The 27712-nt window shown below is 41.6% G+C and overlaps 1 protein-coding gene across 2 annotated transcripts; it reads right to left on the bottom strand.

Annotated features, from left to right (window-relative positions):
- Nucleotides 1-35: 35 nt before the first annotated feature.
- Nucleotides 36-27279, bottom strand: LOC121194334 (TSC22 domain family protein 1-like). Of its 2 annotated transcripts, none has more exons than XM_041057163.1 (3): nt 23836-27279; nt 3130-3181; nt 36-1598 (listed from the first exon to the last, which is right to left on the bottom strand). In XM_041057163.1, the coding sequence occupies exons 1-3, from the start codon at nt 26568-26570 to the stop codon at nt 1329-1331; spliced, it is 3057 nt and encodes a 1018-aa protein (XP_040913097.1). In that variant the 5' UTR covers nt 26571-27279; the 3' UTR covers nt 36-1328. The 2 variants fall into 2 exon arrangements, with proteins under 2 accessions (XP_040913097.1, XP_040913099.1); XM_041057165.1 differs by lacking the exon at nt 23836-27279 and adding an exon at nt 3566-3998.
- Nucleotides 27280-27712: the final 433 nt, after the last annotated feature.

Raw genomic sequence — 27712 nt, 5'->3', positions numbered from 1 at the left:
AATGAAAAAGAAAAAAAAAACATCTCCAGAGTTTGTATTTGTTTTTTTGTTCTTGTTTTGTTTTTTTGTTTTTTTTTTTTTTAGATATTGTTCATCCAGAAGTACTTCACTGTCAAAACTTAAGAGCCAAGTGAGAATGGTTTTACAGTCAGAGTTAATGTTGCAGTAGGGGAAATGGACAGCGTTGTTGGCTGCGTGTTGTCAGTTAAATAACCTAAACTCCTGTCGATCCACAATCCTGAAAATACAGCATTAAAAATAGACAACACAGACGGGGCAAGACTAGCACATCCCTCGCTCACCCGCTTCAATCTGTGTGACCTAGATAGCATCTGTTATTTTTCTCCTGCTCCTCACTATTTTACATGGTACTTACACTATACAGAAATATACATCATCTTCTGCCCATCAAACTTTTAGGAAAAAAAAAAAAAAAGAAAATGCAGCTTAGCCCAACGTCTCAACCCTGTCAAATAAGGTTTAAATTACATGCCACTGCCGGGTTGAGAAAACAGCAATGATGAGCTTTGTCAAGGGCAAAATGAGAAGCTTGAAAGTGAAATACTGAAAATAGAATATCATCATCTCCATAAGAAACCACGTTTTGTTCATCCCACCAACCCACAGTTGAAGTAACGTCATCAATGCTGCCAAGTGTTGTTCAAAATAGCCTCCCACCCCCTCCCCAACCCTCCCCCGACTCCCCCATTCCAGATGGGGACTCTGTCATGATAATAATTGCTAACATTCTTCATTTGTCACTCTGAGAAGGCTTTCTCTTTTTCTCTCTCTCTCAGATCTCTCGACTTGTAACTTTAGGATCTAGTCTTCAGAGAGAACCACTTTTATTTACATCATTCAGCAAAAAAAAAAAAAAAGGTAACAACCATTACAGTCCTCAACCTCCTGCTCCTACGTCTCCATCATCAGTAAAATCGACATCACTTAAAATCCAGACACAGGCACAGTGATTTTTTTTAAATCTATAGTTAGGTATAATGTCGCCACTGATAAGCTGTTTTGTTTCTCTTGGTAAGACATTCTAGTTGATATGTCCAAGGGTTATTTGGCAAATGTTCAATGATTCATACTCCTCTGAAACAACCTCCTCCCACCCCACCTCAAACAGCATCTCAAGATTGTCACCCTCTGCTGTGCTGTAGAGCAGAGCACAGCTCGTCCCGCTGGCTGCATCCTTCTGAGAGATAAATATGTGCAAATTCTTGTCTTAACAGCGCAACCTCCTGCTGTAGAAGGCAAGGTTTGGCTCTGCTGCTGTAGCAGAACTCAAAAACTGTCAGTCAGTCAGTCTATCTGTGCAGACCGGGCTACGCTGAGGGGCCAGAGCTGTGCGAGGCGGGCTGCGCAAGGGTGCCGGTGCTTGGGGGTCCCGGTGTGGCAGCTGTCGGAGGGGCAGGCGGGGAGCCAGTCTGAACTTGGGCCTGGAACTGGGCCATCTGTTCCGGGCTGGCCAGTGTCTTCAACAGGGTGTTCTCCTGCTCCAACTGGGAGTTGCGCTCGATCAGCTCCTTGATCTGCTCCTTTAGGACCTCCACCTCCTCACGCACAGCGTACATCAGGTGACTCTTCACCAGGTCCTGAGACAGACAGAGATACGGGTTTATGATTGGTATCCATCAATAAGATCACATCAATGAAAGGTCAGACACTAACCTTTTACCCTCATCTAATGTGGCCCACTTTTTATGCCCCAGATTTTTCATGATGCAAGAAATTAAACATACTATGATAAATAAATAAATAAATAAAAAACAAACAAATACTGAGAAATGTCCTGCAATCACATCTGCATATCACTTGACCCTATGGGAACTTCCTGACACAATGGTAGGGAAATGGCACAAAAATGATTGGATTACTGTTCACTCAATGGTAAATGGGTAAAAACAGTTGATCTCAAAAAATGTAAGACTTTGAAAAAAAATCAAAAAAAATCAAAAATAAAATCCTAAAAGTGACCACTGTGCAGTTTCGAGGTTATTCAATGTTACTAAAAGCTTTTACAAATGATACGAAAATTAACCGTCTATAACAGTTCATTACCTTAAAAAATGAATTAAATGACTGCTTAGTGTAGCACCAACTAGTCCCTGGGTCATACCACAGGAGGCAAAGGCCATTTTTGAGAATACAGACTTTATATTATGTGAACAATCAACAGAGCGTTTCCAACATCGTCAGGAATTTGTTATGTAGAAAATGTGCTGAAATGCCTCACAACAGACTGAAAATCCTACGAAAAAGAATCATAAATAATATGTGAAAAAAGGTTTGTGATCTAAAACTAAACATGCTTTACAGACATAAGCAGAGAACGTTTCATAAACAACATAACACTACATAAACTTAACGCAGTGTTAATACAATAAACACATGAAGGGGAAAACGTCGAGTAATAATATTCCCAGGGTGCTACGCCACTAACCCCGCCCACGTCGCAGTGTCAGCCAATCAGAGGCCGAGATATTTATAACCAGGCGTGCGAGCCTTCCAGTTTGCCTAGCAACAGAGGCGACACCAACGACAACACAGGCCGAGTCAAACTAAAAGAAGGGAAAAAAACGCCGTTAAGGTGATGGACCTGATTTCATCACACCACCAGTGAGCCAACACATATGCTGCACTGTTCTATAAAACGACAAAAAAGAGAGAGAAAAATAAATAAATAATAATAATACGTAAAACGTACGTGACGTCTCAGTCCGGGTACAGCGGCTGGTTTGAGGTAGAGGTAGGCTACATTTAACACCACTACTTCTACATTAGCGTAAACAATATTTTGATCCTATCTTCACTTACATGGTTTATTTTTTGTGTAAATCGTTGTCTACTAACACTCAAAAGATTATTTTATTGTTTTGCTGCCAACGATTTAAATGAATATACACACTATTGTCCATGTCCTGCACGGTTATGCTACAGTAAAAAAAAACGCAAATAAACAAAGAGCATGTGTCGTAATGTCATTTATTATTTCATCACCCTGAATATTTGTTCCTAATAAAGTCCTATCTTTCATAACAGTCCGTCCATTGTTTCATAGAGATTAAACGACACTGTAGTAGTCAACATTTTCCACTGTAAAGAGAGAAACGAGAGTCAACTCACCATTGCTTGTTCAATCTTGTTGTCTATGGCCACAACGCTGGCTCCTGACGAACTGCAAAAGAGGAAAAGAGAAATAAAACATTCTGAACCGATTTGTGCTGTAAGACAATACAAAAAGAGAACAGAGATGGAGAGTCGCAGCCTACGGAGAACCAGCCTTTCTCCCTTCATAGAAATGTGGGTCGTTACAGGAAGCATCTGGAAATTTCTATAAAATCAAAGGCCTGGTTTCACTGTGGGGCAATTCCTCACGCCTTTTCCCTAGAAAGCCCTTACGGCAGTGTGGTCTCTGTGGCTGTAATGACACTGTAGGATCTATGTACTGTGCCGTTTCTCCATCACACAGCGGTGACATTACAGACTGCTGCATGTGCAGGGAGTCGAGCCCTGAATACAGAGGCGGCTGTGTCTGTGAGAGAGCTCTACATCAGTTTACCTATTGTCGAGCTTGACGTGCGAGCTCTCCGCGCTCAGTAACGACGACAGAAACGATATGGAGAAATTTCTCAGCTGGCAGACGCCTAGATCCATAGCCATGGTGTAGCACGGCGTGTTCATGCTGTTCATGTTTCACAGCCCCGTGTCTGGACTCGACCTCCACGCGACCAGCTCCGCGAGGCACATCCACACGCGCTATTCTGTATTCTGCCCGGTTAAAGCGTTCGCGGCGACCGCAGCGGTTACAAACACAATCCAAGGTCGGCTCATCTCGGCTCTACGCAAAAAAAAATCTGCAGCTCGGGACAAGCCCGCATAATTTATCCAGCGACGCGCCGAGAGGCCGCCTCCTGATTGGTGGAGACCGAGGTCGTTTGAATGATTTATTCAGGAACGCCCCCATTTGGCGCTCAGCTGACATGTTTTTACATAAAATATTCCGGGAACAGAGAGGAGGTGGATGAAACCGGGGAAAACCGGATGAGAAAGGAAGAAGAAAGGGCCGTAGTACCAAAAAAAGAAAAAAAAGAAAGAAAAGAAACAGGCAAGGGAAGGGCAAGATTTAGGACTTAAATTACAGCGACCATACACATTAATCAGCTCTTGTGTTAGTCGCTAGTGCTGCCTGAACACAAGAATTTACCTTTGAGATGTTATCTTGTTTGCTTGTTTTTTTTAAATCTCCGTAACAAGAAAGCCAAGAGTTTTTATCACCCCAGGGGAACACTGAGAGGGAATCCCTCCTTTAATGATTTGTTTTTTATACATCACTCAAAAATGACCACAAAATAATGTGGTCATTTATGTTCATTCACATGACGCCCATAAATATCTGCTTTTGAGGCTTCGATTACAAATTAGTAATATTACATGCAAGTTTATGCTCTGACTATTCAAGAAATGATGCTATAATTCCACACCACTTAAAAAAAAACAAAAAACAAAAAAACATACCTGAACATAATCAACCTCATCCATACAATCTACAGTAAGAGCTCTATATCAAGAGGATAGTTAGTAATTCCCATATCAGGTTGAAATAGACATTTATGCTCAGTGGGCAAGTGTTAAAAGGTTTCAGATCTTCAGCTCTATCTTTTACGTACATATGCTGCCCCCATGTGGTCCTTTATAGCACTGCAGAGCAGTGAGGCTGAGCCACAGTATCACCAAGGAAACCGTACAAAACAAGCCCTTAACATTTAAATGACTACATTAAGTACTGAGTCCAAAGGAGAAGTGTCAAGCTGGAAACTGGGACTACTGGAAGGTACAAATCCATCAATACAAAGGGTGTCACATTTAAAAACCCTATGTGCACAACAGAAAAATTAACTTGTCTCAAATTCAAAAGTATTTGGGAAATTGTCAAACCTCTTTTTTTTTTACCTGGAATATCAGACGTTTGAAATGGCAGCTTTCATGCTCTTAGTTAGCTCTAGCTATATGGTTTTAATAATAATAATTTAATGACAATAAAACAGCACAGGCAAAAAGTGTAACACATATTCTAGAACAATTTGTTTTAGATACATATCTGGGCTGTCGAACAAAACATTTCTTATGAGATTTTAAACTCATAAGAATGAGAATCAAGTTCCCCTGTGGGTCCACAGACCATGGGTTGGTATCTGTTGTTTGCAAAACACTATACAACCTTTTTTCACTCATTTTTTTATTATACATCATCTGACCATCTGATCAAACGTCTTCCAAAGTTCTTCAAACATTACCACACAACCAAAACTGCCTTTGACACTTTGCAGAGGGAGTAACTTTGTGCTGAATAGTCACACAGACACGCCTAAACAACTCCCACCTCAGACATCATCTAAACAAGACCCCCACCCTCAAACACACACCTCCCTACATTCTCTGAAAAGCCACTCTCATGCATTCCATGCACACCAAAAACCCTCAAAATCATGTGTACACACTCCTGTCATTCCTGCCTGTCTGATCACACCTACACTATGTGGACCTCAGCATAACAGAAACAAATACACAAATCCCACTTTTGTTTCTTTTCTCAAACAATTATCAGTTAAGAGAGGGTCCACAAACAGAGAGATATAGAGTATCTTTGAAATATTGACAAACAGGCAATGGTTACATGACTAAAATAAATTGAGATCACATGTAGCATAGAGCTAAGTAAGAAAAGGGTTGGGTTATAGGTTTGGTAAGGACCACAGAAGACACTGCAGGTCATCCATGAACTATGCAGAGGTCCATGTTAAAATACACTTTAAAAATGGCCCTTGACCTACTAAAGACTGAGGTGTAGCTGTTGTATCAACTGCCTGAATGACAGGCAGGTATCTGCGAGAAATTTAAAAAAATCCAATGCTGTAGTGCAATAGTGCGCACTGAGTACCTTCCAAGTGATTTAGAAGTCAATGTTCACCTTTAAGATGGGGGTTTAGGCTAATTTGGGTATAAACTCAGTCCTGGTTTATTAAGCACCAATACTGTGGAGAGAGGCTCAAACATAGCTTCTGAGTACATCTACTGATGTCAGCCTCTGTTCACCTCTGATCCCAGTCAAACACTTCAGCACTTAACAAGATGTCAAATAAATGGCTTAATAAGAGACTCTAAGCCACACTTAGCTCTTCCGGTCTCTCCTTTGACTGGGAGAGGGTTTAGCTAATTATCCAGACCCAAATAGCCAGTACAACTGCACCTCTAATGCAGTCGCACTCACTCACAGGTACATAGAAGCTTGCTAGGAGCTATACTTGGTCCCATTGGCAGCCAGTCAAGAGGAAAGCCAGGTGATGTTCCAAGAAAACCCACTTTGATCAGCCACTAGTCAACAACAAGATGTTCAGGAATTAAACATGTCTAAATTTAAAGCAGTGCAACAAAACAAGTGAATCCAACTTATTGTTTTCTTATGCTGTTTATGGTTTAGATTTGTAAGGTTTTTAGATGCAGGTTCATAAGTTTAAAGGCACAAAAATCTTAAGTTTTCGTTTGATAACCATTAAAGGTTATTTCAATTCTTCTGCAACATCATGATGTCTCATTTCCACTAGTGGAATTTATCTATTATACTGTTACTGTATTATAGGTAGGCTAGCCAACTGATGGTCTTGGTCCTTTGCTGTAAAACAATACCAGCCCGGTGACCTACTGAGAAATGATGCAAACTGTATTCACCAGATAAATAATATGATCCTACATTTCTTGCCATAAACAAATACACATTAAAACTGCATACAATCACGTGATATGATGGGCCAGATGGACCAATGTGATGGTAAAAGCAGAATTTGGCGAGCAATGCAGTGACTAAAAAAGAAACACACAGTGGGTTTAATTACTCCCTGTCCACTGGATATATTAGTAAGTGGCGTATATTTATACTGTAGATGTATGTGAACTTCTTTGTCTCTGTGCGCCAGTAGTTTACTATAAATTAACACACCCTTCAATTTATTTACTACACATAGCAAAGTTAACTGAACTTACGGTGTGATGAGTACCCAGTAAACCAGTTCACGGTGTCTGTTCAGTTTATCCCTCAATGCAACTGCTACCCCTGAAGCAATGAATTACTGAATTGAAAGGACAATATAGCCATGCAGCCTTTTGTGTGCAGCTACTGTAGTGAATGGCCCAGGCAGCTAACTCCCTGGGGGTTCCCTGTCTGTATTTTACCTTTTGAGATGCTGCTCCAGCTCCCAGAACAAAAGCTTCATTGCCATCTCGTCATGGCCTTGCACTCGTACACCCCGCAATCTCATGGAGCCGTCCGTCAGAAGAAACATATACACGCCAAAGTAACACAGCAGTGTGTCCCGAGGTTCTTTGTTTAGTGTTTTCAAACAGCCCGTGTTCCTTCTTAAAAATTAGAGAACAGATCTGCGTCGCCCCCTATAGATGCATTGGTGAGTGCAGCTGCATAGGAAATTAAAGGCAGCATGCTAGATTATGATGACTGTGTACGTGTGTGTGTCATCCATTTGTGTTTGAATGGCTGACTAGTGAGTGAATTACTGAGTAAAGACAGTAGCTGGGCGGGTGGTGACGTGCGATCATGTGATCCTGGGAGTTACATAAACCATCAACAGAGATTAGCATGTGGCCCAGTGATTTCCCTGCTCCTACACTACAAGCCATCTGCCCTCTATAGCCTGAGACACAGATATACAATCAAACATTCAGCATCACCGAATCTCTGCCTAGCCCTCTACTGACCCAAATACTATGAATCAGTCTTCTGACTGACCAACTTACAATCCTGTACCTCCTTAATGAAGTTTCATGTGTAAATAAATGAGGCTACAGAAATGAAGCACTGAATGCACCCTTCTGTGGTTTGGATGTGACATATGAGGGACTAGGTGGTACAGATGGTCGGTAAAATCAGGGGTGACAGAGATTACCAAAAAGACTACGTACTTTCTGTGGAACACAAAGGTTGTCCAAATCACAAAGGGTTTAAAAGTTGTCAGGTCTTCTCATCAAAACTACGAAAGCAGCTCTGACGCTTTATCTTGTTGGTTTAGTTAGCAGTTTCCAAATGATTCATGATTTTTTTTTTTTGGTATAACCTCTGGTTTTCAGTGGCAGCCCTCTGCGTGATAGACAAGAGACCCTGTGCTTCAGGGCTTTATCCTGTCATTTCTCATTGAAAGGCAGCCTTAAGATGGCTTAGTGCCCCAGCAGACAGAAAACACAACATGCATTCGCAGAGCCTCCACCAGCTTAGAGACAGCCGGCCAAGAAACAACAGGTGAAGGACGAGCACAATGCAGGGGATTGGACTTGTCCTAACAGACTTCATGTGCTGGGGTGAATCAGTATCACATGACTTCTGGGTTGGTCATACAGTCCTACATCAGCCTGCTTACAGCACTTCAGTTCAGCTAACCAACTATACTCAGAGTAAAATGAATCAAACATGAGTCCTGTAGTTACCTCACTTCGTAGTAAGAAACTTAATTTTGTTGCTTAACGGCTTTTCAGTTTTTCGTGAGCAGCACTGACATTTGATCATTTTGTCATAACATTAGTTTATGTGATGGCCAAAATTAGAAAGTCCAGTGCTGCATGATTTTCAGGAAAAGCATAATGCTTCTGTACAGCATGCAAACATCAACATTAACTGTTCTAACAGTAAACACACAAACACATTCATTCAAAACAATTTTTGTACATATATGATCAGGTTGAATGGGATTTTTGGAGTAAAAACTAAAACATAAAAATGTAGACTGGCTCTGCAGAGCTGTAAAGTTTGCACATACACATAACACACAAAGAAATACTAACTGAATGAATGAGTTAGTGTATGCATTCCATGAACGAGCCCATCTATTTATGCATGTTACCTACTAACCAAAAGCTTACTTATGGAGCACTGCTTTCCAAAGCTCCTCACCTGCATGACTACAACAAACATGCTCCACTGGTAGAGTTTGTTCTATGTAAAGACTCAATACTATTTCATTAATACGACTATGAAGTGTTTTTTCCACTTGATTATGATGTAAGAAAAGCTATAGTGTCAGTTTTGTTCCTGGTTTAATTCTTTTTTTTTTGGCACAATGTGTCTTACAGGAAGAGGAACTGCACTCACACCTGCTTTATTTCTGGGGAAAAGTAAACTCTGAAAGTTAATAAAAGGGGCCTGGCATGTCCCAGCGATGAAAAAAAGAGGCCTATTGAATTGCTGAATTGTAAAGGCTTTTGGCTGAGCTGGAGTTTGATAGTGGAAAGCACACACAGACTTTACCAGTAAGCCCTGGCAGTGGTTTTCCATAGTCACACCCTGACTATGGAGAATGACAGAGAGCTACTGAGTGAGTCGGTCAGAGAGGCAGGGAGGAATGATGAGTGGCCATTTTGGCCTCCATATGTAAGAGAAAGAAATGCTATTGGAGCATTTGGGCTGACAGCAGCAAGTCCTTAGTCCTCACTCTATACTAGCACACTGCGGGAGAGGCAGAGGGAGAGAAGGAGGGAGAGAGACCCGGCCAGAGATACAGAGCTAGAATGGCCTAGATCCACCGCCTCAGCATTCATACTGTCTCAAAGAGTCATGGACAGTGGGACAGTGGAGAGGAGGAGCAAAACCAAATTAATATTTCGAATATGGTTTGAATGATATGAACCTTTTGCAGTTTTGTTTTTTTTTTTGGCACCATGTTTTAACAGAAAGCACATTTAATCCGAGTCCCACTGAATTTTGCAAATCACCAGGTCAACATTTATGCACTGACACAGAAATATTCAAATATACTAATATGTACAATAACTGCTAGATGTATTTTGCTAGATGTTTTTTCAATCTGTGACTTAAAGACCAAGCTGTAGGCTACATATGACGGAAGTAGCATCTCCCACACCACAGCTGAACGATTTGATCCTGCACAAAAATCCACTGGCAGACTTCACAAATCATAATGTAGTAAATTGGCTTCAAATGCACAAACACCTGTATAAATGTACCCTCAAACATCCTATAAATGATTCACAACTAAAGAAATTAAACAATAATGTCACTTTCTGCTTTTCCTGATAAACTGTACCTGTAGCGAGCTGCTCTGCAAATTCCCCCTGCATTGTCTGATGAGACACTTCAGCTCCTACTGGCAGGAGACATAACCTGTTTCGGAATAGGTCCCAACTCATACACACAGAGAAGATCCACGTTGCATAACTTTGTGTGTGTGTGAGCAGCAGGTTTGAATAATTTGGAGTGAAACCTGGCATTAAAAGGATTATCAGCCAAAGAACACACAGCGCTCCGAGTCCAGACATCAGAGGACAGAAATAATGCTAGTACAGCAATAAAGATAAGGAGAGAAAGGATTGGAAGAAGAATGTAAAGAGGTATGTCTCCTTACAGAAATGTCAATACAGAATCAACAATTGGGTGCACCATGTCTTTAAACAGCCAAAACATCAATGCAGTTGCATCAGTCAATTTTGTGAATCTGTGAACGTCTACTTTGTAATGGAACTTTTGTAGTTTGTTGTTAAAATGAAAAATAAGAGAAACTAAAACAGGCTACTGCTATGTTAATCAGTAATGATTTGAATAAAACACAGAGGAACATTGTGGTATCAAGATTTAAAAAAAACAAAAACAAAAGATTTGTCTGTTGCTGCCTAAAGCTTTTCAGAGAAACCTGAGAAATATTAGAAAATGTTCTCACTTTCTGTCTAACACGCACACGTGCGTGCGCGCGCACACACACACACACACACACACACACACACACACACACACACACACACACACACACACACACACACACAGTGGATTATTGCTCAGTAGTTCCTGTTTTCCTCATCTCTCTTTTTCTACTATGTCTTTTTATCTTTTAGAGTCTGACGGAGGAGGAAAAATTACTCACACTGATGTCTGGGCCACAAAGCTTTACAACACAACATGCATGCCTGCTGCACATCCTCCATCCTTATAGCAAACAGAATCATATACAGAGTGTGTGTTTGCGTAGGCTGCTGGGAGGCTCTTTTCTCTTAATATTTCGCAAAAGCACAAGATAAAATGAGTCATCTCTCTCTCATACGCTTGTCCCCATCTCAGCCTCCCTCCCTCCAACACATTCCTCAGGCCTCTCAGTCAAATCAGTACAAACAGTGGGTGGATGGACTGGCAATGTAGACTGGCATATAGAAGTCCTGTGTTTCTCTTTGTGAGCTGATGGGAGATACATTAATCAAAAGGTCTCTATTGGCTAGTTCAACAAAATAAGAAATCAGTTATCCATATACATGATGTCTATTTTAGATCTAATTTTGGACTGGGGCCCTGAAAACAGTGACAGTGGATGTTGCCTCAAAGTACACCCATTTCATGAACTGTCTTTGTCTCTGTGGCATCTGCAGACGAAGAGAATCTTTATCATGGCTTTTTTTGAATGCCAACAGCGATAGCAAATACATAACCCTACAGAAATGTGTGTCTTTATGTAATTTATAATGGATAACAATATACAATTGATTTATAAATTGAAAAAAAAGAATCATTACTGCTGTTGTTCTGTTTTCTTTGCTTTTTCTATCAGCTGTTGAAACATGTCAGGGAAAGTTCAAATCAATAACCCTGAAACAATTAAGATACAAGTCCTGACCCATTTCCCTGCCTTCTCATTTGTGAAGAGAGAAGCGTGTGCGCGTAGATTACAAGGGAGGAGGACGGAGCAGTGAGTGGATTAACTAATGATGACTCCACCGTCACTGAGCTTGAATCTCTGACGACAGCAGAGCTATCATAAGCACAGCTTAGTTACAAACAAACTAACTGCTGTCTCACCATCATCATGCCACATTCACCGTGATAATCCCTCACTGGGTATCTCTACTTTTTATACATGACAGTTAAATTTCTAAGTTACTGCATGTGATTTCCAGCTATGCAAAAGTCAGAATAAGGTCATATGCCAACTGAGAGAATCCCTAATAAAATGCTTTCATAGTGATAATTCAAGCTAAACGATATTGCCCCACCCTTGACAAACAATTAGGAATGTTGGTGAGTATGATATTTCTGAGTTTACATCTGGACAGTCTGGGTCATTGCTTTCTGAGCTGACCTGAAATGTCAAGTAAACAAGTACAAGGAGACAATTTTTGAAATGATGACAACAAACTAAAAAAAAAAAAAAGGCTGTTGTACGGTTTTACCGAACAGCTAAACACAGGAAAGGACTGCCTAAGTCTGATAGCAACTTATCTGTTAACAGATACTTTACAGTATTGTAACTGTACACAGGAAAAGGAACAGCAGTTTACAGTGCCATCTTCTGGTGACCAATCACAATTCAATACAAGAGTTTCCCTGTGACTCCTTGGAAGAACTTAAAAAGTAAATCTGTTTACGGTGCTTTCTGTGAGTCACCTCATGTAAACGGAGAGTCTGATTGGAGATTTATGTTCTAGGCTTCTTGATATCAAGTGCATGTTAACAATTAAACTGGTTCCTCCTTCAGTTTTAAGTTGAAACTGGTTGAAAATCAGTTTTCATACTAACTGTAACATACAGAGGAGGAAAACTTCAAGCTGGATTCTACCAGAGAGTCAAAACAAAAATAACAAAAAAGTCTTACCTGTTACAGCAAGAAGGAAGGCCACAGGGAAGCATGAAAGAAAGAAAAAAAGAACAGCTGCTTAGTGACACTCTACCATTTAGCATTCATTAAAATTCCCTCTTAGCATAGCATACTGTTACTTACACAACAGAATTTAGTTGTTACTTTCCATTTTCTTTTTTTTCCATTAACAGAGCCACATTATGTCACATTTGCTTGCAGAAAAACATCTTTGTACTGTACTGTCCATATTTTTGAAGGAACATTGCTTTAACCCTTGAAACAAAGCTAAACTGTTTCTATCTAAGATAAATGACCTTTATATTTAAATAATGGGATACACATAAGTAAAACACCTAACAGACTCAATCACAGTCCTACACTGTGAGGCAACATCCTCCATCATTATACTATCTTTACATTAAAAATTCAGAGTGCACAACACTCACATAGCTTCATCTGATTTCTTTAAAAACATAAAGTGGCACAGTCCTGTATTGGCAGCCTACAAATGCACATCCCACAAGCTGGTAGAAGATACACTGAGGCCTCAGAGGTATAAGCCGGTACACACTGCCATCTAGTGGCAAATACTAGACCCTAATTCAATTTTTCACAATAGGCCCCATTTACACCTCCTAGTGCAGGATGTAGAGAGGTGTTTACATAAGTCTGACATGTCACAAAAACTCAAGCCTGACAAGTTGACGGCTGAGTCACTCAGTTCTTTTGTTTGAACACAAAACCTCGGAAGTCTGGAAGCTTTCCTCTGTGTCTGGCGTTAGTCAAAAAGAGTCTAATAAGATTCTGTAAATTTCTTTGGTAGTGCACAGAGAATCAAATCTGCCTATGGAGCTGTGCTATCTCACTGAAGCAATGTTGCCTAAAAATTAAGTGAAATTATCCATGAAGTGGGTTCTGATATGCCTGTTGTGATATGTATATAATATAATATATAATATTTTGCATTCTTCACTTCAGCTTGGTTGAAAAGCTGGCATGAAGCTCTTGTCTGAGCAAAGCTTTTAAAATCGTTTCAGTTCACTTCTGCCATGTAGAGTCTCTGATTAGCCACTAAAGTCACTTGTTGCATGTTCTTGATCCAAGCCTCCTTTAATTAGAGTTGCCCTGCTGCACTGCTTTCAATTATGATTGAATGAATAGAATTAACAGCTTTCAGTCCTGACCTCTGCCCAGTCTGCTCATAATTAACTCAAAGTCCTGTGCAGCAGAGGTTTAACCTGCAACTCAAGGTTTCCACTAAACCTCTTATCAATCCTCTGCTCATTAAATGCGTCTGAGTAGAGTGAGATGAAAACACATCCACATTTCCCTTAATTAGCCCTGTGAAAGTGGGTGAGTACAGTGTGCAATGCAAAGGGCCTAACACTGACTCTACTGCAAGCGCAAAGTAAACTGTGAAGCAAGCAAGTCTGTATATTGGAGAGCAGCATGATGTGACTACACTTGCTCAATATCACTCTGAGAAAAGAACACTGCATTCTTTTCACAGCTAATCCCTCTTTTCATCAGCACGTAAACAACCTCATTACCTATCATCACACCTTAAAAGCAGTAAAACAGCCTGACAATAAAGATGTGCCCACGGTTATTTCTCAAGTAACAGTCTACTTTCTCCACAGGTTATTTAGGGGTGAGACTGTTCACCTCCCATTGTCCTGTCCACACCTTAGAGAGGATTTTGTGTAATGGTTAGACCATACTTTTATGCCCCGTGTCTACAAATGGATGCAGTACAGCACCCCTCTGACTCCAGGGCTGCTCAGACAATAGGTTTTTAATGGCTACTGTTGGCTATTTTCTCCAGCTCCCTTGTGCTCCTCCCCTACAGCTCACTTTGAGACTCGTTTAGTGGAATATTATTCTTATTAATATTTCTCATGGGAACAGACCGCAACGCCTGATTATGAGCTCAACAATCAGTTCCACAACAATTCACATCTCCGTGTATGTGACTTTTTAAGACTCACCACTGCTTTGTGACCCCAATAACTCTCACATGACTCAAGTCTCAGATGTTGAAGCTCATGAATGCATGAACCTCTTCAAAGTGAGGTAGCACCACACTGAAAATATAGATTTCAGCAAATAGATATAATGATTACTGTGATGGACAGCCAGTCTCCAGCAGGCAACAAAAATATAAGAGCTTAGTAAAAGTAATGAAAACAATGGCTATATTAGCAATAAGCAAAAACATAAAGATAGGAATGGGAAAATGGCCAATAAGAATAAAACTGAAATGGCTAGGAAACTCAGAAACAAGGATCATTCTCAGTCTAAGCAGGTTAAGAGAGAAGCATACTTTCTTACTGTATTGGGTGAAACTGAACTAACCCTGAATACATTTCATTGTGACAGTGGACCACTTCCATGTGATTGAAAAGTGTGTTAAGACAGATTTGGATTTTGTTTCCAGAATATGAAATTACTGCAGTTCCATGTTTTCCCTCTCAAGGCTAATATGGAGCATTCACAGCATTCATAGTTGGAGCATTCACAGCAGTAGCACTTTTAAGCCTAAACTCAGCATTTAGATGGCCACATAAAAGACATACACATGCATACAGTGTGATGAGCCTGGTGCATATGGGCAGTTCACAGTTTCCCAGCCAGCAGGGGGTAGTACAGCACTGTGTACAGGGCTAAAAATGGCAGCCACACTACACTTGGCATTAATACTACTGCGACAGTGCCAATGGCAACCAAAGGGAATTTATTGGGTATGTGAAAATTAATTTACAATTGTTAATCACTAGTCTAAAGGGGTTTGAGGTAAGAAGACTACTATGTCAGGGTGGGATGTCAGGGATGGAGGATGTGTTGAGCTGCAGCCATACTGACTGTAGACAGTCAATTTCAGAACAGTACTGAGCTCAAAAGCTAACTATAATGTCACTGTTCCTGGAGATTTGACGATCAATCTGCACATTCAACTACATTTCAACACACATTTAAAAAGAGTGTGCTATATGAAATATGAAAGAAAATCTTTACTTGGGGTGGGGGCATGTCTATTTGGGTGGGCTACCAAAGTAAATTCAATATATGGGAAACACTGAGGACAGTATAGGTACGTTAAACTGGACACAGACATGATGAAGAGCCAAGTGCCTTATTCCTGCTAATAAGGGATGCAGCTGGCTAGACTACTGAGAGCCCAAAAAAAAAACAAAAAAAACTTGACCCCCTCCCACCAGCAGCCTTCCTCATTCAGCCACAGAGCATAGAAAAAGGGGATTAGCTCACACAAAGCAAGAGTGAAGGAATATCAAACCCTATGGGAAAAGACGCTCTGTGGCTAGAGCTCTCACGTCATCACAGCTGAGCAGAAAGGCTGAAGCTAATAGACTCCATTTATCTAAGCAAACCAGATAAATTTACAACTGTTATGACCTGTACATGGCTTATTTTTTTTACTTTTCACAGAGCTCGGATAGTTTTCACCCTCCCTCCAATCTTTACGCGAAGCAAGACCAACCTAAACCCTTCTTTTAGCTTAAGAAAAGAAAAATAAGTCAGTTTACCAAAAAGTTATGTCAGCATATTCCTTAAAATGGGACTGTTGTAAGCTGATATGTATTAAAAACCCCAATTGCAGTTAAATCAGTGCAGTAATCAATTAATCATTTCAGCAAAACAGCAAAAAAAAATCTGTGCTTCAAGCTTCTCAAAGATGAATATTTGCTTGAATATTTTAAGAATATAATTGTTCACTGTTAATGAAAATAGCTTGTTGCAGCCTTAGGTGATGCCTCATCCTTTCTTATGTAGTAACAACATCTACATCATGATAGTAATCAAGTATTAAATTCAGTGAATAATATTTGAATAATATTCGGGGACCTGCAGAAAAAGTGTGCACAGGACACTCACTTCATTATAGTAAGTGTCATGTGTGTAAAATGTCTCACCTGGAGACAGCACATATACTGTTATTTGACAGGGTTAAAAATAAGTATGGTCTTTAGAGTTTTGCTCACAGACTCAAAAACTACCCAGCTGATCTGTATCTGACAACACAGATGAGAAACAAGGTAGTATGTCATTGGCTTTTCATTGGTTCCTTTGTTTATATCCTGGGATGACACTAGCATCTTTTATTCTTGTCAGGTTGTAAAAATATAAATATAAATATAAATAATGCAACAAATTAGGAACAGTAAAAAAGTCATGTAGGAGAAAAGGGCAGGAAAGCTGAAGCCGACAGCAAAGTCATCCACTGCATTTTCCCTATTAGTGAGTGAGTACGTGTGTGTGTGTGTGTAATTCCTGGAGCTGACTGGACAGTGTTCTGGCCACAGGAATGCCGGCCATGATTCAGCACATTGCCTGCATGTTTAGGGGAATCACAGTGGCAGCCCACTAAAGCCTAAAGATAAAAATGTGTGGCTGAAGATGAAACCTCCATCAGCAAACCTCCATTTAACATGTGTTGTAGATAACAGCTCCATGCAAGCGCTTGTTTCGCAAGGGTCTTCAGTCTTTCAATATTTGAACCAAAGTGGAGAAAAAAAACATAAATGTACATCACACGTCATATCTTTTTCTAAAAACAAAATATTGCTATTTTCTTCTGGGGCATCTTTTCTAATAAGTACTATTTCTTTTGTTGTCATAGAGACTAAGCTGGTGGGCATCAGGAAACTACTTTATACAGAACGATTAAAAAGCCTATATAAAGTACTACACTACACAATGTCATTCACTGTGATTAAAAACAATGAAATTCTTCTTATAGATCCTAAAAGCAATGTTGGCTGACTGCTGTTAGTAAAAAGGTGACAATGTTGCTGTGCAATGTTAGAACTGAAAACTAGACCAAATGATCTGGCAGGGATACACAATCTACTACAAAAACTGTATTTTGTCTTTTTCATGCAAGAAACAAAGAGACACAAACACTGAACCCAACAGGATAACCCATTTTGAGTGTGATAAAATGAATGTGGGAATGAGACATATTGCCAAACGCCATTAAAATTAGTTATATTGTGATGACTAAAGAGACACAATCTATTTATTTGAATGCACTAGTAATCCCCTCGGTAGAAGCACAATAAATAATAATAATAAACAACTGCTGTTGTCTGTAGTGTACAGGTACAGGACCACAATACAAACAGCAGAAGCAGTTTTTCAGCAAGGTTAGACTATCATAGCACTCTGTGTGTGTTCAGGGGCAGGAGGGCAATTTTCTCATAGATGAAAGGCAGACTAAAAACACAATCCATTATCATCCATTACAACCCATTAGTTTTCCCACTGCACTCTTAAGTGAAACAATCATGTTTATTGATGGAAAAATAAACCATCAGCAAGAAGGCGGCAGAAACAAATGAAATCAATGACGCATCTGCACAAAGCATACAAATAAGCAACGGACAAAGACATGGAGTGATTTATAGAGAGATATGCACATGTGAGTGGTCTGTATTAACCTGTTTCATCAACACACGGTGAACTGCTCAATGTCTCCTTGCTTGGTTTCATTCTGCCATTCATGCTTTCACTGCTTGGCTTAAAAAGACATAGTAAATATTCAGTAGTGTGTGGTGAGACCTCCCTCCCTCTCTCTCTCTCTCTCTCTCTCTCTCTCACTCATACACAGCATGTTGCTGCTCTGCTGTGTTCTGGTGTTCTCTGGCTTGGTCTATGTGGTAGAAATGGGGGAGGTGTCAGCAGCATAACAAATAACAAATGCTGTTTACTTGTAGTGAAACACTTCAGTGATGTGCAACTATGGACAAACCAGAGTTCCATATAAAAAGCTATTGGCTGAACACCACAACTGTATAGGTGCATTTGCTATGAAAAAATAAATTTGTCATCGAGCGTGATCTCACTGCTTAAAAGAGCACAACACCTGTCTCAGCAAAAAGCAAAAATGATCTGGGCAATATGGTTAAAAAAAAAAAAAAACATCTCAGAATTTGTAAGGCTTGTTGAAATGGGTTTACAAAAGAATTCTTCTTATCACAGCAATATTACTAGGACTGCAACTCATAATTAATGTCAGTATCTATTAATCTGATGATTCTTTTTTCAGTTTATTATTATTCTCTGTAAAGCATCAGAAAACTGTGAAAAATATCCATGTCCATTTCCTACAGCCCCAGATGATGCCATCAAATATCTTGTTTTGTCCCACAAACCAACCATATTCCGCTTAGCTTATGAAGCTGGGACCATCTAGTGTTCCGCATTTTTGATTCAGTACTGACTTGAAATGATTAATTCATTATCAAAATAGCTGGCAATTAATTTTCCAGCATTTGACTAATCAATTCACCAACTAATCATTACAGCTCTGAACACTGATATATATTAAACATTAAGAAATTCAAACAGTGTTAGACAAAATCCCTGTATAACACTGCAATGTACAGTACTATTATGATGACCAACAATGAATTTAAGGGCAGTCATGAATCAGAAAATGGACACTTTTCAAAATTCAATTATTTTGTTGAAAAGGGAGAAAATTGACCAACTTAAGCTAGAAATGACTGTGTCAGCTCATATCAAAGATGTATGAAAATTTTCTTTCCAGCAAAGGGATGTAACTCTTTTTAATTAATTTTAAAACATTTTCTAAATGTGTTAAGTGATCAGCATTCAAATCTACTATAAATGACCTAATCAATTTGACTACAGCCAGCTTGCTCTATACAGGACAAGACTACTAACTCTTTTTTTAAGAGCCATCTTTGCTGAACGTTTGATATTAAAAATACACAATATTCAGTGTATAATTACAATGGCATTACACCACAGATGATCCAACATTTCACAATATATATATTACAGCAAAAGCATCTATGATACCTTTGGAACCGAATAGTAAAAGCTAAGATGGGTTAGAGTTCAGCATAGGACAGTGTTGTTCCTAAACTCACCCTGCTGTGGGCAGTCATTAAAGAAAAAAATGGCCTGAAAAGACAAACAAATCAAGGTTTGGCCAATGTTTAGAGTATTTCTTTTATCTAAGACTGACTTTGCCAAGCAAAAACCATCTACACAGCAGACACTGATGAAGGAAACAGAAGAGCAACACAATGGAAGGATTTATCAGAGCTGGGACAGTGATGCACAATTCTGCTCAGTCTGGTTCCATCTCGTCCAGTCTGCTCTGTCCTCAGTGGTCTCAAACTAGCTTCAGCAGATCTGGCTAAGTTGAGTAGGGTCAGCTTGGGTCACTTCCTCTGTGTGTTGTGAATTTTGGGGATCTGGTTGATCTCCACACAATGAGCAACAGGCCCAGCGCAAACTGGCTCCCTACACCGCCAGAGGGAAGATTACATTCAAAATAGACAGCCACAGAGATAGCCATCATGCTGCCAGCCAGCCCACATTCCCCTGAGCCTTAACACATTCAAACACACACACACTTAAACTGTTTTCAGACCAACAATAGCGCTGCGTTACAAAAAATGCAGCGTCCTCATTCATTGCAATGAGGCAACTGGGTTGGCACAGCAGGGGCTTCAGCAAAAAGATGCAGGTTTGTTTACCAAAGAAGTTGTACCTGGCTCACATTGTGCCACAATGTGAAGTCATTGCCACTGCACTACATTGATGGTAGTTAAAGACGACACCTCCACCAACACAGCCCTGTGTGTGTGTGTGTATATATTCGCATGTGAAAGATTTTAACCACAAAACAAAGCTTGAGTGGAATAATGTGAAAATTGAATATGTACTTCGTCATAAAAAGCCAGAATAACCATCTGTCAGTGTGTCACTTTATATTCCAAGGAAGTCTTTGAAGGCCAGATGACCAAAAAAAAAAGACGGTATCATATCTTATTACTAACACAGAAACTACACTACAATAACAATCAGAGCAAGATATAATAACATAACAAAAAGTACTTAAGACTGGAACCAAGTCTCACATCTTAGTCAATGCTTATGAAAAACAGAATTTTCTAATAAAAAAATTCAAAAGAGAAATTGGGGTATATCTTAAGAAGTTAAACATCATACCTTAATGCAGTATCTGAAACGAGTTTACAGCCAAATCTCACTATAACACCTCACCAAAACCATGTTATAATGAACAAAACTAGAAGAAGAGAAATAAAGGTTATGATGTTTACAAAGTGTTTCATAAGTAGAACGGAAAATAATAAGCATGCATTTTCAGTTAATACAAACCCTAACTTCTCTCCTACACCCAAGTCGTACCAGACAGTTTTGCTAACACAGAGAAACACGCACACAGTCTAACTGCACAAAACCACATCCTCATATTCAAAAGTTACAGATACATGTGGAAACTTACATATGACCAACTTAGAATACCAGCTGTCACGTTAGTTACATTTTTGTCATGCTATTAAACATTTGCCTTACTTTTCTAATTACTGTTTTAGCATTAATGTCCTATAAACCACAACAGTCAATCAGCAGGATCCTGCTCTCTCTCTCTCTCACACTCACACTCACACACACACACACACACACACACACACACACACACACACACACACACACACACACACACGTACCTTGAACATATTCCATTAATGACATGTCAGCGCAGATAGAGCACCCTACCTCATTCAAACACACACATACAACAGTACTAGGCACTGTGCCTTAAATGGTGATTCATGAGGGCAGGGTCATCCTACTCATTAAAACCTGAAAATGCAGTATGTTGACATGCGCCACACAGCAGACCACAGCAACTGTCAAACCACTGATATGATGCACAGACCCCAGGTTTTATGAGAGGGACTGAGTCCTCTGCAATTAGTACACAAAGGAAAAAGGTTTTAGCAGTGCTTCCATTAAAGTAACTTTAAAAGGTGCAATCACTGATACTGTATTGAATCTTAGCAAAAAATTACCATAACTTTAATCAGGAAAGTCAAAGTAATCAATACCCTGTGTTGATGCAAAGAGATTTAGGGTAATAACTTGATACATGGACAATGCAAGTGCAATGCAATATGCAATCATATTGCAATCGCAGTTCTGAAACATCCCAGGACCCCTGAACTTCCCAGTGTGAACTATGGGCTTGGTTTAGTTTCACCAAAACGCAAGCGATCATCAGCGGGGCTTTTGCAACTTGTAGGCAGTCTCACGACACCCTCAAAGAAAAAAAAAAAAAAGAGTTGAATCAAAACCTCTTACACAATGTCAACAAAGCTCTAACATTTCAAAGTTCACAAGAGATACATTAATGCTATTCCCCCGTTTAACAAAAATGACACAGTTACAGTCACAAATCAGAAACTGATTAAACCAAAAGCTTAACTATATACTAACAGGTACACAGCTCAGGTTCCACCAGCACTGCAAACTGTTATGTGGGTGATAATGTAAGAAGTTAATGTAAACGTTAACCAGTGAAAAGAAGCCTGACAAGTTAATCAGCTGTCAAAAAATGCTGAATATTCAGGATGATGTTTTTTGTACTGTGCACAAGTTTTTCTTTCAGGTTTCAGTGATTTTTATTTAAATGCAACTGTGCAATTTATCACAAAGAAATTGCACAAAATGTAACTGGCATCAAGTTCAAACACATTCAATTCAGCAGATTTGAGATATCAAATATCAAAGGACTGGGGGGGTGGGGAGGACTTGATTGGGACATGCCTAGTTTGCGTGTGTGTTTACATCAGCTGATGAGACTGTGCCATCATCTCAGGGTTTTGCACAACTGTTTTTTTTTTTTTTTTTTTTTTGGTCAGCGAAGGTCCACTAATTAAGAAGGGCAGAGACATAGCCAGTTTCAGTCACAGCCACCCATCAGTGGGGAGACACAGACTTCAGCAGATCTGTCAACTAACTGTAATCGTGTGACAGCAGGTAAACTATACAGAACTGAACCTTGAACATAATTCACTGAGACAATCTTCTCATTTGTGAGAAGGGCTTTGGTTTCACCCAAATACTGCTTATGATCAAAGACAATAATCCACCTGATCCCACATAGATTTCACATTCCTCGGGAGTTAAACATCATGTGATAACAGTCACCATCCTTCTGTATCCATCTAACTGATCCATAAAGACACGCTGAAACAAAAGTACCATCATAACATCCATGCTACTTTCTACATCCTCGTAACTGTTTTTATGATAACTCCGAAATGCAAATAAGGTAAGGGCTACTGAAACATTTTCACAAGTCAGGAAAAAAAAAAGGCTTAAGATTGTTAGGAGTGACTGAAAGGTGAGCAATTTCCTGCTGCTGCAAGGTGATTAAAATTCCTGTCCAGCCTCATAATGCGCTTTTAAACTTATTATTGGGACGACATTCTGTGGGATTTTCATTTGGGTCATAAAATAAATCACAAGGAAACTGTAGTGACAGGAGAGGAGTGACAGAGAGATGGAGAAAGAAAAAGAGATGGTGAGAGAGAAAGAAAGAGAGCACTTAATAAAATCAATAAGCTTTTAGTGAAGGAAAAGGACTACTGCACTATACTCTTCATGTCAACAAGTAAACCACCATCTCATCGTCATGAGTTTTTCGAAAGACGGCGTAATATTAAGCTCTGCTTTGCGAGGAGGACAGTGAAACAAAATTAAACATTAGCAGTACTGTTTTATTTAATCTGTGGTGTTGGACGACGTGCTTCAATTCTGTCATAGCTGCAGTTGCCTGCCTTCTTCGATCGCTAATTAATCATACAACCTCCATCGTGTTTCCTGCTTTTCGATATCAAATGTGCTGAGAGTGTGCAAACTGTACACCCAGCAGAAATTGTGCCTTGTAAAGAAGACAGTCGGGATTCAAGCAAGCAGGCAGGCTAGGTAAAATGTCGAATCATTGCAGCCACTTGATAAAGACAAGAGACGTCACATCCAGCTGAGCTCTGCACTGTGTCCCCACTGACAGAGGACAGGCAGACTGTGGCAGCCTGGCCACTGTCTGCTGGCAATCTAGGAAAACAATAACACTTTTCTTCCCTCCCACAGCTGCCACAGCAACCAGTGAAATCACCCAGCTTCACACAGACTCTGAATGCTGAGTTAGGCAACAAATACCCATTTAACAGCATGCATCTCTCAGTAGTCTACACTGATTTCAGACAAGTGCTAAAAATTTTCATCACATGTGGCTGTCCTGAAACTCATGCAAATGTCACAAATTTGGTTACAAGCAGTCAAATAAATATGAAGACAAAAAGAGGAAGGAAACTGGAGCTCTTACCCATCCTCCTCTCCATCGACAGTCTTAAGACCAGCTGATGCTGTTAAGGCACTGGCGGTGGTGGCATTGCCCTCAGCTTCTTGACCCTGGCCAGTGCTGGATCCAGTTCCAGCCTCCCCACCGGACAACTTGGGCAGCCCCAAAAGAGACTGGTGCTGGAGGAGCAGCCGCTGGGCGTCCTGCAGCTGAGTGGTGGTGAATGTGGGCAGACTAGCATACAGGGCACTGGCCTGGGCAGCATGAGCTAGGGCCTGGGCACTGCTGTGGTCCTGGGACAAGCTGACAGAAGATGGCTGGCTGTGGGGAATGACCTGTTGGGGCATCCTACCACTATTTCCAGAGTGGAGCGCTTGGGGCTGGGCCTGGGGATCACTCTGAGGGTTGGGAGGAGGCACACTTGGTGCAGACACTTGGCTCTGGTGTACTGTAGTGGGCTGCTGGGAGCCCAGGCCCAGGTTTTGGATTTGCGTTGGGAGTGACTGTGGCTTCTGCTGCTGGCAATCCAGATGGCCAGGGTGGCTCTGAGGCTGCTGGCCAAGACCTGCTACTCCAACATGAGAGGGCATCGCAGAGGTGGTGGCCTGAAGAGAGGCGGGCTGCTGGGGCTGTGTGTGGAGGAGTGCCTGTGATGACTGAAGGCCTCCTATCATCTGACATGATCCATTAGCTGGTCCAGAGGGAGCCGATCCAGCTTGGTTGGACAGAGACTGAGAAGCCGCAGCCTGGGGGATACCTTGGTGTGGCTGAGTGTACTCAGGTGGCCTCACCTGCACTGGGGCTGCCTGAGGGGCAGCAGCTGGCTGCTGAGGCAGAGAAGCATAGCCTATTTTTTGCTGAACACCCACTAGACCCTGCGTGGAGCCTTGAGGCGGATTAGCAACTGCCTGGGCATAGGTGAGCTGCTGCTGGGGTACAGCCTGTGTAGGAAGTCCGATGGTGGTCTGGTGGCCTGGCATGGGAGCAGGCTGATGAATGTTTGCAAGAGTCGAGGTGGCCACAGTAGTCTTCACATGTGAATGGGTAATATCCTGGGCGTGCATGTGAGGTTGGGTTTGTGATACTCCCATGCTTAAGCCACTGGGGAGGATTCCTTGAAAGCCCTGAGGAGGGGAGGAATAATCCTGGGCATGCTGGGGTACTGGGGGTCCCCCAGCCTCTCCACTGCACACACTCTCAGTATAATGGCTCAGTGTACTCATAGTGCTACTCACAGAACTACCACTTGTGCTTTCCCTCTCTGAGGCCCCAGCAAAGCTCTCAGAGACATACTGACGCATGCTCAGAGACCCAGTATCGGATGCAGAGGAAGTGGGAACAGAGGCTGGGGTCTCCTTATCATAGAATTCAGTACATGTCCATCTGCCCTTCTTGAAGGGCTCAGAGCTAGAGTCCAGCTTCACCACCCTGAAGCGAGAACTGGTGGTAGCCACTGCAGGGGCTGGGGCTGGAGCAGGAGTAGATGATACAGAGGTTGTGGCCATGGCTGTGACAGGAGCACTCACAGGCTGCAGCACAGCAGATCCAACTCTCCCCTGGATCCCACTGGAGAGTCCCATCCCTCCAGAGGCACTGACAGCAGCAACAGCAGCAGCAGCAGCAGCAGTCGTAGTAGTCATAGTGATGTTGGAACTGATGTTTTGGTGTTGCTGGATCATGCTGATTTTAGTGGCTGTCATAAGGTTGCCCCCGGCTGCAACAATGCCACTTCCACCTCCACTCCCCCCACTGCTGCTTATCACATTGACAGGAAAACCACCACTGCTACTGCTAGCACTCGTGCTGATCCCCCCTCTCACAGGCACGTTGGCAGAGCTCAACATATTCACATTACTAACGCTGCTGGTCTGGGGATTAACTATGCTAACTGTAGTGCCTGTAACAGAGCTGTGCATTCCAGGGACAGATCCCGGGGCCACAACCCCCACAGGCTGAGCAACAATATTTGGAGGGGCAGTCTGGGAAACATTCTCTTGAGGGCCCCCCACGTTAGAAGGCATTTTCTGGGTGACACAAGGTAAAGCTCCAGTAGGGAGGGCAGACGGGATGCTCCCAGGCCCAGTGGACAGAGAGTAGACCTGGTTATGATTAGGATGATGAGGGTGTTGATGGTGATGATGCACAGTCCCATTCACCATGGCCCCACCATGCTGTTGAGCCTGATTCAATGCATGTGGATGCGAAGGCTGGTTGGGGGAGACAGCCCCAGGGGTCTCTGCCTCATGAAAATTATTCAGAGTCTCCTCCGAAGAGCTTCTCTCTGCTCCAACTGTATCATTAGCTCGGGAGAGGGACACGTCCAGGATTTCAGAAGAAGACAGATCCTCTGTGTGGGACTCATCCAGGTCATCATAGCTTTCTGTGTCCTCTGCGATACTATTGTTGGTACTCACAGATATTTGTGCTGGAGTCACACTTGTAATCTGGAAACCACTCTTCTTCTTCATCTGAGCTCCGGCCAATTGTGTGGGCTGGGGCTGGGAATGCAGATTCAGGCTGTGGGGAGGAGGATGATGGGGACCCGGGGAGGACGAACCAGCAGGAGGTTGGCACTGAATCAACAGGGATTGCTGATAATCATCGGCTGAGACGTGGCTGTTATTGACCACCGGGTTTGCCGGTGTTGACAGCGTGGAGCCGCTCCCGCTGCCTGTATTGCTACCCCTTCTGTGAAAGACAGCCGGGTGCGCCATCTTTCTAACACTGCCAGAGTCTCCTGCAGGGTCCGGATGATGCATTTCGAGAGAATCCGGGGGGTAGTTTGTCTCTGACAGTATGCAATAAGGTTGCAGTTCGTTAACGGCGCCGTTTTGACAAAACTACGGTCAACAGACAACACGATCAAAAAGAAATGTGTGAACTAAGCGTCGGATGGCTGTTCTCAAATATCAGGCAAAGTTGTGCCAATATTTACAGCCTCTCATACACGATTCGGTGCTCTCCAGTGACAACGAGGCAGAAGAAGCTAGTGGCCGCTCGCTGAGCAGCTAGCAAGCTAACGTCAGCTGATGGCAGTTGTAATTCGCCGGCTAACACCCACTGTTATCCGTGTGTGCCCCTTTTTAATCACAAGCTAACATTTTGTGTGTTTTGTAACGAGAAGCTATGTTGTAATGAAGACACGCAGCAAAAGCAGAATGTCTGCAGAGTAAGTTAGCGTTATATTAGATGCTAGCCTGACAGAGGAGTAACGTCAGCTAGCTAGCTGCTAGTCTCCATCACCGGCTAGCTAAACACAGACTGTGATGAGTCGTTTTAACTGCTCAATTTGCTTAAAGGAAAGAAAATGAAAGCACGCAACCTTTCATCCGTTGCACAGTGATGTAACAGCGAATACGATCACTTAATATTTGCGGCCAGAGGTTTAATCCATCCCACTGAATCCTCCTTTTGGTGTTGGTTTTGCTGTATCACTGGTCCTCCCCAGCAGTAGCGTTGTTCAGTATGTAGCCTCCTGTGCTCTGTGCTGTGACGGGACTAGAGGGGAGGGGTGCTCCGTAATATGGCGACCGCGCATGGTCTCTGCTGCCAGACATAAAGCAGTCTGGGAGAGGCGGGGACGAGCCCAACATCAACATTAACGAAAAGTGCCGGAAAGTACCGAGCAAAGGGCGCTCCCTCAAACCCTTTCTGGGACATAGATAACAATGGATGATGTGCTTTTATCCTGTTCAGCTGAAGGAAACGTGGAGATAGGACTCGAGATAAATTAAAATTAGACGGATTAAAATTTAAAAAAAAAACAAACAAAAAAAACAATTTACAAAGCACGGTGCATTATTACAGATTTAACTCCCAAATGACATAATAAAGTAGATAAAATTATTTACGCCTTCACCAAACTTGGTTGCATGCATGCTAACTATACAATAATATAACA

Source organism: Toxotes jaculatrix, chromosome 15, assembly GCF_017976425.1.
Source record: "Toxotes jaculatrix isolate fToxJac2 chromosome 15, fToxJac2.pri, whole genome shotgun sequence".
Classification (NCBI taxonomy): Eukaryota; Metazoa; Chordata; class Actinopteri; family Toxotidae; genus Toxotes; species Toxotes jaculatrix.
The sequence above is the reverse complement of the archived record's forward strand: the minus strand, read 5'-3'. Positions and strand labels throughout refer to the sequence as shown.